At 42.5% G+C, this 13,674-nt stretch overlaps 1 protein-coding gene across 2 annotated transcripts in view; it reads right to left on the bottom strand.

The window, feature by feature from the left end:
• The window catches only part of EPG5 (ectopic P-granules 5 autophagy tethering factor), a 129,745-nt gene that overhangs the window by 73,929 nt on the left and 42,142 nt on the right, over positions 1-13,674 (bottom strand). For both annotated transcript variants that reach the window (XM_060028984.1, XM_060028985.1), the window contains exons 15-17: positions 12,962-13,081; positions 11,821-12,080; positions 6,848-6,988 (exon numbers count right to left, since the gene is read on the bottom strand). In XM_060028984.1, the coding sequence (XP_059884967.1) occupies positions 6,848-6,988; positions 11,821-12,080; positions 12,962-13,081 (521 nt within the window). The remainder of the gene's footprint in view (positions 1-6,847; positions 6,989-11,820; positions 12,081-12,961; positions 13,082-13,674) is intronic.

The raw sequence follows: 13,674 nt of genomic DNA on the forward strand, positions 1-13,674 counted from the left end.
ACAGACCTAAGACACATAAACCCATGCAAGTTAAAGAGCATTAGAGGGAAAACACCCAAAGCGCTGCTCTATCCCCTCCCAACCCCCACTCACGAGAGTAGAGATATCTATAGAATCACTCTGCAATCTTTCATGGGGTGTCAACTCCACACAAAGTGGCATATGGAACACTGCGGGGGGGGGGGGCGGGCACGGATACCACCACATTTAAGTCACGGACGTGCCCTCGGTTCCCTGGGTGAACCAGGCTCCTTCCTCTCTCAGGGCCTTTGCCTCTGCTGGGTTTTCTGCCTGAAACACTTCCCCACATCTAACCTGGCAAACTCCTACTCATCCTTCCCATCTCATCTGCAATGTCCCTTCCTCAGAGACTTCCTGACCCCTCCCCGCCACCTAAAATACGTCTAACCCATTAACCTCCCTCATAGCACCATTGTTTTCCTTCGTGGCACTTAAAATTGGTAACTGCAGCCTGAGGACATGACCCCTTCCTATGTGTCTGAGGGCAATGCCCAACCCGCCTGGCTCCCCATCGTACAGACAGTGGCAGCTCAGAGGTTACTGCTGAGTGAGGGTGCTTCCCATTTCACAGGAGGTACAACACAGGCCAAACTCCACTGCAGTAGAAAGGGAAAGCTATGACAGGAGAGGCGCAATGAAGCCCTGTAAGAGTTCAGAGGACAGAGCTAGCGCAGGCTTTAGGGTGCAAAGGGAGAGATACAGAGGAGGAAACATCTGAAATGGAGCCTAGGAAGATTTACCTTTACTCAAAATTTAACAACTCCGGGGCAGGTGGGAGGGGTGGGAACAGCCCATTCAATTTAATTTTAAAATCTCTCAAAATTGCAAAAATCTAAAGACAATTTATTAAAATTGTTCCAGGCAGGCATCAAATTGCCTGTGTATCACTTAAGCCTTACACTCAGCTTGTATGAGAAATGGCATTATCTCATCATACAAATAAAGAAACAGAGGCTCTGAAAAGTGAAGGAACTCACCTGTGTTCACACTAGGAGAGCAATGGAGTGAGGACACAACTCAAGCCTGAAAGCCATGCGCCAACCAGAACACAAGTGGTCCCAGACTCGCTCAGGGCCTAGAGTGCTAATTTTTCCAAAAAAGGTCCCTAGGCCCTAACCCATTCCTACTGAAGCAGACTCTCCAGGGGAGGAGCTGGGAACCCATATACTTAATAAGCTCCCTCCCGTGAGGGGAGGAGCTTCTCATCCCCAGGCAAGTCTGCGACACACAAGTCTGTTTGAAATGACACACAATGGGAAAACTGTAGTGTCCCCCTCATGCCTTTGGACGTACTACCTGTCCCCTGCCATACAGGCCTCCTCCACATCAGGCCTCACCTCCCCCTTCCTCGCTCTTCAAAAGGCTCCAGCCAGATGACCTCCCAGCTCCCTGGACAGGTATTTTTCTTCCCACCTCTGTGCCTTCACTCAGCTCCTCCCCAGCCTGGTCCTCTCCAGACCCTCCTCTCACCCCCTATGGATACTTAAAAAGCCCTGTCTTGCCGTGTCCTCTCCACTGGCCCAACACCTACCTGCACTCCGAAGCTCAATTAGAAACGAACCTCTTGGGACTTCGTTGGTGGTGCAGTGGCTAAGAATCCATCTGCCAATGCAGGGGACACGGGTTCAAGCCCTGGGCCGGGAAGATCCCACATGCCGTGGAGCAACTAAGCCCGTGCGCCACAACTGAACTGAAGCCCACAAGCCACAACCACTGAAGCCCACATGCCTACAGCCCGTGCTCCACAACAAGAGAAGCCACCACAATGAGAAGTCCACACACTGCAACAAAGAGTTGCCCCCGCTCGCCACTACTAAAGAAAGCCCACGCGCAGCAACAAAGACCCAACACAGCCAAATAAATAAATTCATAAAAAAAAAAGAAGAAACCCACAAAGTCATATTTGTGGGTCATCTCTTGCTTCTGTTCACTGAGCACCCTCTGTCTCCCTTCTGCTAACACATCCTCTCATTAAGGGAACTGTCCTTCCTCCATGCTATAGAGTTGTGGGAGAGAGGGTCTCTCAATACAGAATCCCTACACACCTTCCTCTCAGGACTGGTCAATCCCACTGGTCAAGCTGACAGGCTCAGGGAGAGCACATGAGTAAGTCACACCAATCGGAATCATTATAAGAAACAAGGATAAAGAAAAACATTTGCCTTTCCCATGGGAAACTAGCATGATGCCTGGTTCTCTCTGTAGCATGTACTTTCATTCCCGTGGAAAAAGTACAACTGCAAGAGACGGCTTGAAAGAGAGAGAAGCAGGGCCAAGGGACCTGGGAGGGTAGATAAACAGAAAGGGAAATACTAACCCAGGGCCTCTCAGCTTTGCAACTACTGCCATGTTGGGATGGCAGATTCCTGGGAGAGGCTCTCCTGTGCACTGTGGGATGTTTAGTACTATCCCTGACCTCTGTGCACTAGATTTAAGTAGCAGCCCCCCTCAATCCCCTTACAACTCCCTCTCCCAACCACCTGCCCTACCTGCCCCACCCCACCAGGCTGCGACAACCAAAATGATCTCTAGACATTACCAAATGTCCCCTGAGGGTCAAAACCCCTCTAGTTGAGGACCACCACTTTAGAATGACCTGTTGTTATCAGGAGCCTTCTTCCCCAGTCACATGAGCCAACACATTCCCTTCCTGGTAAAACAAGTGTGCACTGAATTTTCATCATGTGCAATTAAGAATCTTGATTCGTACCCATCCTTAATTCCTTCCCTCCCCCAGCAGCTATTTCTTTTACCCTAATTCCATATACATTTACCATATACAGTTGACCCTTGAACCCACAGGGTTAGTGGTACTGACCCCCCATGTAGTTGAAAATTCATGTATAACTTTTGACTCCCCCAAAAACTTTACTAATAGCCTACTGTTGACCAGAAGCTTTACCAATAATATAAACTGTCGATTAACACATATTTCGTATGTTATATGTATGATATACTATATTCTTACCATAAAGTGAGCTAGAGAAAAGAAAATATTACGAAAATCATAAGGAAAATACATTTACAGTATTGTACTGTATCTATTGATACTGTAAGCTTACATCATCTGTTTACAAGATGAATCACCTGTCAGTACCTACATCAATACTGTCTTATATGTTATAAAACACTGTAGATGCTATACAGGCTAACATTACACATCAAAAACGAAAAGACAATGTGAAAAAGAAATTCATATTTATTTACAGGTAGAACAATTCCTGCACTGATAATGAAGAAGCAGCAATATGATTGCTTTATGGTAGCCTAGTATAATCAATACGATTGTTTCACGATCATCTAGCCTATATACTAATGAATGAATCATTTTAAAAATTTTGTGGCATAGAGTATGATAGTCATATTCATAATACAGTATTAGAAACACTGTTACATTTTTTAAAAAAACACTTATCTGTGATGACAGCCTGATACAGTTTCTCAATTACGAGAGAGGTATACTGTGCAGTAGTATAATTCTTTGAAAGCAAAGTTATAAAACAGTAAGAAAAACACAGTATTAATTTTATATTAAATATCTCTCACCCTATGCCTATGTAAGGATAGGCTACCCACTTCAATACCAGTCTGGCACAGCATGTGCTACATGATGAATACTTAGGTGATGATGATGATGACACAAAAACATCTCATACAGTCCTTGCCATACGGGTGTCAGATTTTCACACAAAGACACACATATACACAACAGGTAAGTTTATCAACTGTACAGCATGATGATCGTTTATTATGCATTAAGTGGAAGTGGATCATCATAAAGGTCTTCATCCTCATTAGCGTCATGCTGAGTAGGCTGAGGGGGAAGAGGAGCGGTTGGTCTCGCTGTCTCAGGGTGGCAGAGCCGGAAGAGGTGGAAGAGAAGGAGGAGAGGGAGGCACACCTAGTGTAACTTTATAGAAGTACATCGAAATTTCTGACTTCTTTGCTTTTTCATTTCTCCAAAAATGTTTCTATACAGTATCAATTCTTCCCCCGTTTGCTTTAGTTTCAGTGCTCGTATCATAGAAGGGTCCATGTCATAAAAGAAATCAAAATCAGTCTTGAATAATCAGAACCTTCTGGCAGATTGTCTAATGTTAATGTTTTCTGGCACTGCTTCTTCTACGTCTTCTTCCTCATGATCTGGCACCGGTTCAGAAGCACTCACGTCGATCAAGTCATCTTCTGTTAACTCCTCTGGTGTGGTGACTATTAGTTCTTGAATTTCTCTAAGATCCAAATCTTGAAACCCTTCCCCCACTCCCAGCCCCAACTTCTTTGCCATATCTACCAACCCTTTCATGATTTCCTTGATTGGTTTTGTCATAAATCATGAACTCATGCACATCTGGACACAGTTTTCCCCAGCAGGAATTTGTTTTGGGCTTGATGGCTTTCATGGTTTTCTATAACAACAATGGCATCTTCAATGGTATATTCCTTCCAGACTTTCAGGATGTTCTATCAGGGTTCTATTCCATAGTGTTGACAATCCTTTCCATAGAGTACCACGTACAATGAGCCTTAAAGGTCCTTATGACCCCCTGACCTAGACACTGAATTAGAGACGTTGTCTGTGGGGGCAAAGGGACTGCTATGACACCTGCGGTGTTGAACTCGTGGGGTCTGTGTGGCCAGGGGTACTGTCCGATACCAAAAGAACTTTAAAAGGCAGCCCAGTACTGGCAAGGCACTTCTTGACTTCAAGGACAAACCATTGATGGAAACAATCAAAAAAAAGGGTTCTCACTGTCCAGGCCTTGTACAACCAAGAGACTGGCAGCTGGTATTTATCTTTTCCCTTCAAGGCTGGGGGGTTAACAGCTTTACAGATAAGGGCAGTCCTAATCGTAAACCCAACTACATTTACACGAAACAGTACAGTTAGCCTATCCCTTCCTGCCTTCAATCCTGGTGCTTGCTTCTCTTCCTTGCTAATAAATGTCCTTTGTGGCATTTTTTTTTTCCCCAGAATAGGGCACTTTCATCTGCGTTAAAAACCTGTTCCGGGGCTTCCCTGGTGGCACAGTGGTTGCGGGTCCACCTGCCGATGCAGGGGACGCAGGTTCGTGCCCCGGTCCGGGAGGATCCCACATGCCGCGGAGCGGCTGGGCCCATGAGCCACGGCCGCTGAGCCTGCGCGTCCGGAGCCTGTGCTCCGCGGCAGGTGGGGGCCCGCAGTGAGAGACCCGCGTACTGCAAAAAAAAACAAAAAACCTGCTCCGGCAGATATCCTTTCTCCTCGATGATTTTTGTAATGGCATCTGGGAACTCATCTGCTGCCTCCTGGTTGACAGAAGCTGCTTCTCCTGTTATCTTGACATTTTTTAAGCCAAATTTCTTTCTAAAATTATCAAACCATCCTGTGCTGGCATTAAATTCTTCAGCTTTAGATCTTTCACCTTCCTTTTGCTTTAAGTTATCATAAAATGACTTTGATTTTTCTCTAATCATATTAGGGTCTACAGGTATGCCTTTCTTATAGCCATCCTGCACTCACACAAAAGCTACATTTTCAATATGAGATAAAAAGGTATTTCACAAAAAGTACAACAGTGACAGCTTCATGAATTTCCTTTTCTTTTTTTTACAATGGTTCCTACTCTGGATTCATTTATCTTGAAATGACAGGAAGTGCAGCTGCAGACTTCAATCTATGGTACATATCATGCAATTCAACTTTTTCTTGTAATGTCATGACTTTTCTCTGCTTCTTGGGAGCACTTCCAGAATCATTAGAGGCACTTCATATGGGTCCCATGGTGTTATTTAAGGCACTAAACACAATGAAAATGACGCGAGAGCCGTAAGAGGTCACTTTTTACTGTGATGCACAATTTACTGGAGAGACAAACTGCTCAGTCGGAGAAGATTAGCGTCGCAAAGCATGTTAGGCGGATACTCAACACTTGAGCTCACCTTCATGGCAACAGGAGGTGGCTACAAAATTATTACAGTAGTACAGTATGCAGCTGTAATTTAATACTGCACCTTTTATGTCTGTTTATATTTCTCTCAACCATGAATGGCATCATGTATGGTCTGTGTTTGTGTGTGTAAGTTTTGATAAATTTTAACTTTTTATAATAGATTTGTGTATATTTTATGGTAGTAGATGAAAGAATAGTATCTACATTTATTTTATACATTCATGACATACTTTTTTCTTAATTTTTTTCAATATTTATAGGCTACATTAGTTCATCTGTGAGTTTTTTCAAATTGTCACAAATCTCCAAAAAACTTTCCAGTGTATTTATTAAAATATATCCTCGTATAAGTGAACCTGCACAGTTCAAACCCGTGTGGTTCAAGGGTCAACTATAATGCAAATGCAATCTATAGGCACTAGCATGGCCTTGCCAATATTTTGCTTCATAACTTTGTGATTACCTCAGAAGTCTTATTTTCTCCACAAGATTATCAGTGTCTCATGTGATGAGCACCTCCCTGTGTATCTTCTCTGTTTATAATACTGCCCCATGCACACTGCAATTAAAAGCAACGTGTTTTGCTATTGCTACAACAGCAAAGCCATTTGCTGCTCAAGGTCAGAAGCACTATTCCCAGTTTCATGGAAACCACCACCCTTTTCAATACTAATAAGCTATAAGCAATCCAAAATTAAATGACAAAGGGAAGTATCTTTCATGACAATAAAACTAGAATCATTATTAGAGTCACTGTTCATCACTCTGCATTCTAAAATAGGCAGGAAGTTTTCTGCCTCATAAAAAATACACTATTGAAATATCATTCCCTATATTATACTTGAGAAACCAGAGAACATAGTCATTTTGTACTCGCTGGGCTGTTCTCCACTTACTGCTCATTCTTTAGAAGGTAATACTGGCAAGGGTAGAACAAAGGCAGAATCTTATCCAGGACATGGACCACTGTTTTCAAATGCCTCGACTGGACCAGAATCCCCAAGAGTGGGATGCCTTCTGCACAGAACTTCTCAATGCTATGGAAAAAGAAAAAGGCAATGAGCATACGAGGTAGCCAGTTCATAAACTGATGTTCTTCCAATGCACTATCATACTACACGCTACCCAGATTATCTCAGGTCTCCAACCCATTTATGCATACCCAAACTTCACACAGAAATGCTAGAATCAGAACTCTAGAAGTACAAAGGAACTTAAAAGTTCATCTATATTATCATTTTATACGAAAGAAAGGTGAAGTATCATGGCCCAATTCACACAGTTTCCTGGTATAGGGTCAAATTGAGGACCCAGGTTTGCAAATTTCTAGTCCAGAGCCCTGGCCACTTTGCTTCTCAAATGGTGCTTCTTCTAAGAGTCATGGGGCTCTCATTGTCTACGTAGTCCCACAAGGTATTATAGCAAAGATTCAAAAATGAGCTCAATCTGTCTGTATAATCTGGCAGAATTTTTCTGAAATCAATGTGGCCTAGAAATTTGCTTATTTTTTTGACTCTTCAGAGAATCTATCCTTAAGAAATAATCTCAAATATGGAAGAAAATATGACAGATGATCCATGTAAAAATGTAATTTTCAGAATTATTCATAATTGTAAACTCAGAGGCATAAATGACTTAATGTAAATTCTGGAAAAATCCATTCAATGGGAATATTACAGAATTATCTTAAAAGTATGCATATGATGGCCAAGGGCAATATGGAAAAATATTTCTGCTAAAATGATACTAGGAAAAAACAAAACTTTATACTTCTAACTATAACTACTAGTAAAGGAGAGTTATACTGTACAGACAGGGAAAAAACAGGGATAATGTCACACTAAAATGCTCATTGTGTTGGAGTGGTAAAAAAGAGTGGTTTTTTTCCTCCATTTTCCTAATTCTATAGTTTGGTTACACTGCTTTAATTCTGGGGGAAAAAAATCTTTTCAAAAAATAAAAGGAATAATGCAAAGATTATGCCCTAAGGGAAACATTTACAATATTAGAAGTAAAAAACAAAGGATATATAAAATTATGCATGTAGTACAGCTCTAAAAAAGATCCAAGGAAAACATACTGAATAAAAATAAACAGAAAAATAAGCAATGTTTTATTACGATGAGAAAGATTCTGGGTGATTTTTTTTGACTATTGTTCTCTGTATTATCTATGACTTTATATTCATGTACAACTCATGTCCTTCACACTCTGCCCCCAATCCTAAGCCCATTCATAAGATTGTTTTAAGTTAGTTCTAGAATCATCCCAGATGACCACAGTGGAGTTCAGCCCCAAAAAGAAACACTCTCACCCTCACACCCACTCAGGATTCAGGAATCAGCACTAAACCATTATTTATTTTAGAGAGGACACACAGCAGTATTAGTGAATAAAGAGCTACAGTTCCAGAATAAATATAATTAGAGAAATCATGAAACGATTAAGTTCAGAGTACTACACTCAAAGAATCCACATACCAGACACTGTTCTAAGCATGTTAAACGTCTTATAACTCACTTAAGCCTCATAAAGTAAGTCTGATACTATTATTATTCCCATTTCATAGATGAGGAACATGAGGTACAGGAAACTGTGAATGACACTAGAGCTACTAGAAATGATGTAAAGAGTGCCTTCCAGGGCTTCCCTGGTGGCGCAGTGGTTGAGAGTCCGCCTGCCGATGCAGGGGACACGGGTTCGTGCCCCGGTCCGGGAAGATCCCACATGCCGCGGAGCGGCGGGGCCGTGAGCCATGGCCGCTGAGCCTGCGCATCCGGAGCCTGTGCTCCACAACAGGAGAGGCCACAGCAATGAGAGGCCCACGTACCGAAAAAAAAAAAAAAAGTGCCTTCCAAAGGGCCTATATAACATCTCTCCCCTTCCTAGTACATCAATTCTGCCCTCTTTAACTGGCTTTCAAATTTGTCCATAATTACCTGGTGACCTCCATTCACCAACAGGAAACACAGGCTTCAGCCAGGAGAGTTTTGTCAACACTTCCCTTTCCCTCCCCCCCACCTCCACCCAGCCAGACAGATATCTGGTGGAATGAAATATGGAGGGGAGGTGGGGGGTGGGGAGGAAGAAATAAGTGAGGAAGGTTAAGAGGTACAAACTTCCAATTGCAAAATACATGAGTTATGGGTATGAAATGTACAATGTGGAGAATACAGTCAATAATTATGTATTATTTTTGTATGGTGACATATCGTAACCAGCCTTATCGGGTGATCAGTTAGAAATGTACAGAAATGTTGAATCCCTATGTTGTGTGACAGGAACTAACATAGTGTTGTAGGTCAGTTATACTTCAAAAACAAATAAACAGGGCTTCCCTGGTGGTGCAGTGGTTAAGAATCCACCTGCCAATGCAGGGGACATGGGTTCAATCCCTGGTCTGGGAAGATCCCACATGCCGCAGAGCAACTAAGCCCGTGCGCCACAACTACTGGGCCTGCACTCTTGAGCCTGTGAGCCACAACTACTGAAGCCTGCGTGCTTAGAGCTCATGCTCTGCAACAAGAGAAGCCACTGCAATGAGCAGCCAACTCGCTGCAACTAGAGAAAGCCCGCGTGCAGCAATGAAGACCCAACGCAGCCAAAAATAAATAAATATATAAAACAAACAAACTCACAGAAGAAGAGATCAGATTTGTGGTTACTAGAGGCTGGGAGGAGGTGGGGGGTGGAGGGAGGGGAAATTGGATAAAGGTGGTCAAAAGGTACAATCTTCCAGTTATCAGATAAATAAATACTAGGGATATACTGTAATGTACATGATAACATAATTAACACTGGTGTACATTATATATAAAAGTTGTTAAGAGAGTAAATCCCAAATGTTCTCATCACAAGAAAAAAAAAATCTTTCCTATTTCTTTTTTTTTAATAGATCTTTATTGGAGTATAATTGCTTCATAATACTGTGTTAATTTCTGCTGTATAACAAAGTAAATCAGCCATACATATATACCCATATTCTCTCCCTCTTGAGCCTTCTTCCCATCCTCCCTATTCTTCCTATTTCTTTAATTTTGCATCTATATGAGACGACGGATGTTCACTAAACTATACATTTCATGATATATGTAAGTCAAATCATTATGCCATACACCTTAAATTTATACAGTGCTGTATGTCAATTATATCTCAATAAAACTGGAAGGAAAAAAAAAGAAATACCTACAAAGTACAAGTTCTGGAGCTATCAAGACAATGCCCCTACCATGTTCCTACCATTAAGGAACACACAGTCCCAAAGGAGGAGGAGAAACGATTACACCTTAAGCACCCAGCTCAGAAGGCACAGGTGCTGCAGGGCAGGGGTGGGTGGTCCTTGGGCAGAATCTTCAACACCGTGGGCACTGATCACCAGGGGAAGGTAAGAGTCACTACTCTGCTCCTTAGCCCAGGACATCTCTAATTAATAAGACTCCTGGGCTTCCCTGGTGGCGCAGTGGTTGAAAGTCCACCTGCCCATGCAGGGGACACGGGTTCGTGCCCCTGTCCGGGAAGATCCCACATGCTGTGGAGCGGCTAGGCCCGTGAGCCATGGCTGCTGAGCCTGCGCGTCCGGAGCCTGTGCTCCGCAACGGGAGAGGCCACAACAGTGAGAGGCCCACGTACCGCAGGAAAAAAAAAAAAAAAGACTCCTCTCCAAAGCTTAGCTCCTCCATGAGGGTATCCTGCTCTAGTGATCTCTCCTTACTTTAAATTCTTTCTGCCCATACTCTTGAGAGGTTCCAATCTAGGCTGTACATTAGAATCACCTGGAGAACTGGCCCCTAGATCAGTTAGATCAGGATTCTCACTCTCTTCCCTGTATTGGTAGTTTTAGAATCACTGCAAAAGTGATTCTAAATGGTGGTCAGGATTAAGAACCAGAGCTCTATTCATATCATCCAGCCCATGATTATATTCTTCAGTACTGCCAATTGTTTTATGTCTCCCGTGTCCACTAAGCTGTCAACAACCGGAGGACAGCTATCTAACAATTCCATACCTCTCCTATTTCACAGCACAGGCTGAACACTAATAGCTCATAGGACAACTGGCATCCCACTGAAAATATACTGAATGTGGAAGAAGATGTTTAAATCAGGTTGCTAAAAAGGTGTTACAGTGAATCTAAAACACAAGAATCAGAAAGTATCGGCCAAAGATGTTTTAGAAAACTGGATAGGCTAAATAAAATTAATACATTGTAGGAAAATGATCCTTAATGAAAAGGATTTTTAACCAACTGAGAATTCATGCATTCACTTACTTACTGCACCAGATTCAGTCTTCATCACTAGGGATAAAATACCACAAGACAAATATGGTTCCTGAGTCCTAACCTCATAGAATGTCTCCAATAAAATTAAACAGACAACTACATTATAGTGTGATAAATGCTACAATGGAAGAAACAGACACAGCTATGGGCTCATACAAGAGGCACTTGACATGATAAGGCATTTCATCCCCTTGGGTAGGTTTAGGGTTAGCTTCCTTTATACCTGGGAAGGCTGGGTTGGGCTGCCATCACTTTGAACAAAATTCGGTACAAGTGACCAATTATTTTTATTTGATCACTATTCTGAGGAAGAGACTCTGTCTACTGTCGACATAAAAATTCCACGCTGGATGATAGGTATAACTCTCTTGATAATGCAACAAGGTGATTTTCTGTTACAAATCCATGTTATATGAATTTAGGCAGCACTTCCCCATGATAAGCTATTAATCGAGGCTTATTATTTGGCCCTGATTACCCCTAGATAGATTTGATGGAGGCCTCAGACCTTGGGATGTGAAAGATGAGATTCCAGAATCACTGACTACAAGGTTCAGCAACCCTAGAAGTTCAACACAAACACTGTACCTGTGGCCCATGGCCGTCATAGCTAAGGCCAGATAACAGCCAATGGGCATGCCCGCCTTAACAGCCTTCAAGAGAGGATGAAACGTGGGTGACTCTGTCACTTCAGGCACAGTGCTGGAGAACAGAAGAGTTGCACAATTCTGCTGTATTCCATAATCATTTTTGTGCAGTTTTAACCTCAAGATCAAGTTCCAGGCCCATTGGTTAAATGAGGTCTCAGGTGTCTCTCCATATCGAACAATACTGGCCAAATATGAAACCTAAAACAATTATTTATTTGAAACCACATTAGTCACATACACATTAAATCAGTAAGCTCACCCACCCATCTCTTTTTGTGATCAACAATGCCGTCAAAAGAAAGGACATAGGGCCTCCCTGGTGGTGCAGCGGTTGGGAGTCCGCCTGCCGATGCAGGGGACACGGGCTCATGCCCCAATCCGGGAAGATCCCACATGCCGCGGAGCGGCTGGGCCCGTGAGCCATGGCCGCTAAGCCTGCGCGTCCGGAGCCTGTGCTCCGCAACGAGAGAGGCGGAGAGGCCACAACCGTGAGAGGCCGGCGTACCAAAAAAAAAAAGGACATAATGCTTACTGGTACTCCGTGTTTACAGCGCTAAATTAAAGCAGTTTCTCACTCACAGCTGACTTCTGATTATTTGCTAGTCACTTTGTGAACCTGATCTGGGTCTCCTCAAGCAAGAGTAATAATATGAAAGTTGGTATGCAACAAATCATGTGCTGGTAAAAAAATTTAACAACCAGTTGGAGCATGGAGGCCGATTTATAAGGGTTTGCCCACTTTGGTAGCATAAAAACTCCCACCATGGTCAACTTCAAGCCACCAGCAGGTTAACAATCAGACCTGCAAAGTTCCTAAAAATGTAACAATCAGTTCTCCAAGCCGGTATGAGCCAGCACCAGCACACCGCTGTAGCTCAACTCAAATTCCGTAATACTAAAATGGTCATATGGAGGCTACTTCTTAAAGAAAAATCTTTCTCCAACCACAGAACTCAATTTCAATATCTTAAATTGCCAGAAATGTTCTTAGGAAACCTAAGGGTAAATATTGTAACTTTATCCACCCAGGTCATTTATAATAAAGGTTTACGTCCTCAATACATAAAAGAAGGAAATACCTGCTTCATACTTTCAGAAAGAAACCCAGCATACGGCTTCTGTGCAAGGTACTTCTGGTACGCCTCAAGAATCATTAAAGCTACTTCAGCATGGACTGCTTGATCCAGATGAAGAGTCCCCTTTTAAAGAGAAAAATCATCACAAACATGTCATCTTGATTTTTTTTGGTTATACCTTTGAACTAAAAGATTAGTCAGGATAGTAAAAAAGAACCTTGGATGCAGAAGTTTAATTTTCCAAAGCTCACACCCCCTAACAATGAAATTATAAAATGACAATAGGAAAAAGAATTGAAATCTTTAAAGAACCACTACACTGCACCAGTTAGGTGTGAGCCCGAGTCATCCCCAATCCCAGTCATAAAAGGTATCTTTGAATGCAACCCCCCACCCCCACCCTAAAATCTCCATAAATACTTTGGGTTACAAGTTTAAGGGCATTGTTAAGAACCAGGAAGATGTTGAATTATTATTAACTAAACAGAAAGATACTTAATAATTTAAGTCTACATTCCCTTTTCTTGTTCTGTCATCAGTGAAAATAAAAAAAATACTCAACAGCACAGGTTAAATACTCCTTTAGGAGCTTGAAGTTGCCTACCAAATTTCCCACCCAATCTTCCTTTACAGCCTGAAGAAATACATTCCCTAAGCCTCCGAGAGAAGAGCACTTTCCGAACGCTAACAAAAGAACAAGGAGAGGGCTTCCCTGG

Source organism: Delphinus delphis, chromosome 13, assembly GCF_949987515.2.
Source record: "Delphinus delphis chromosome 13, mDelDel1.2, whole genome shotgun sequence".
Taxonomy (NCBI): domain Eukaryota; kingdom Metazoa; phylum Chordata; class Mammalia; order Artiodactyla; family Delphinidae; genus Delphinus; species Delphinus delphis.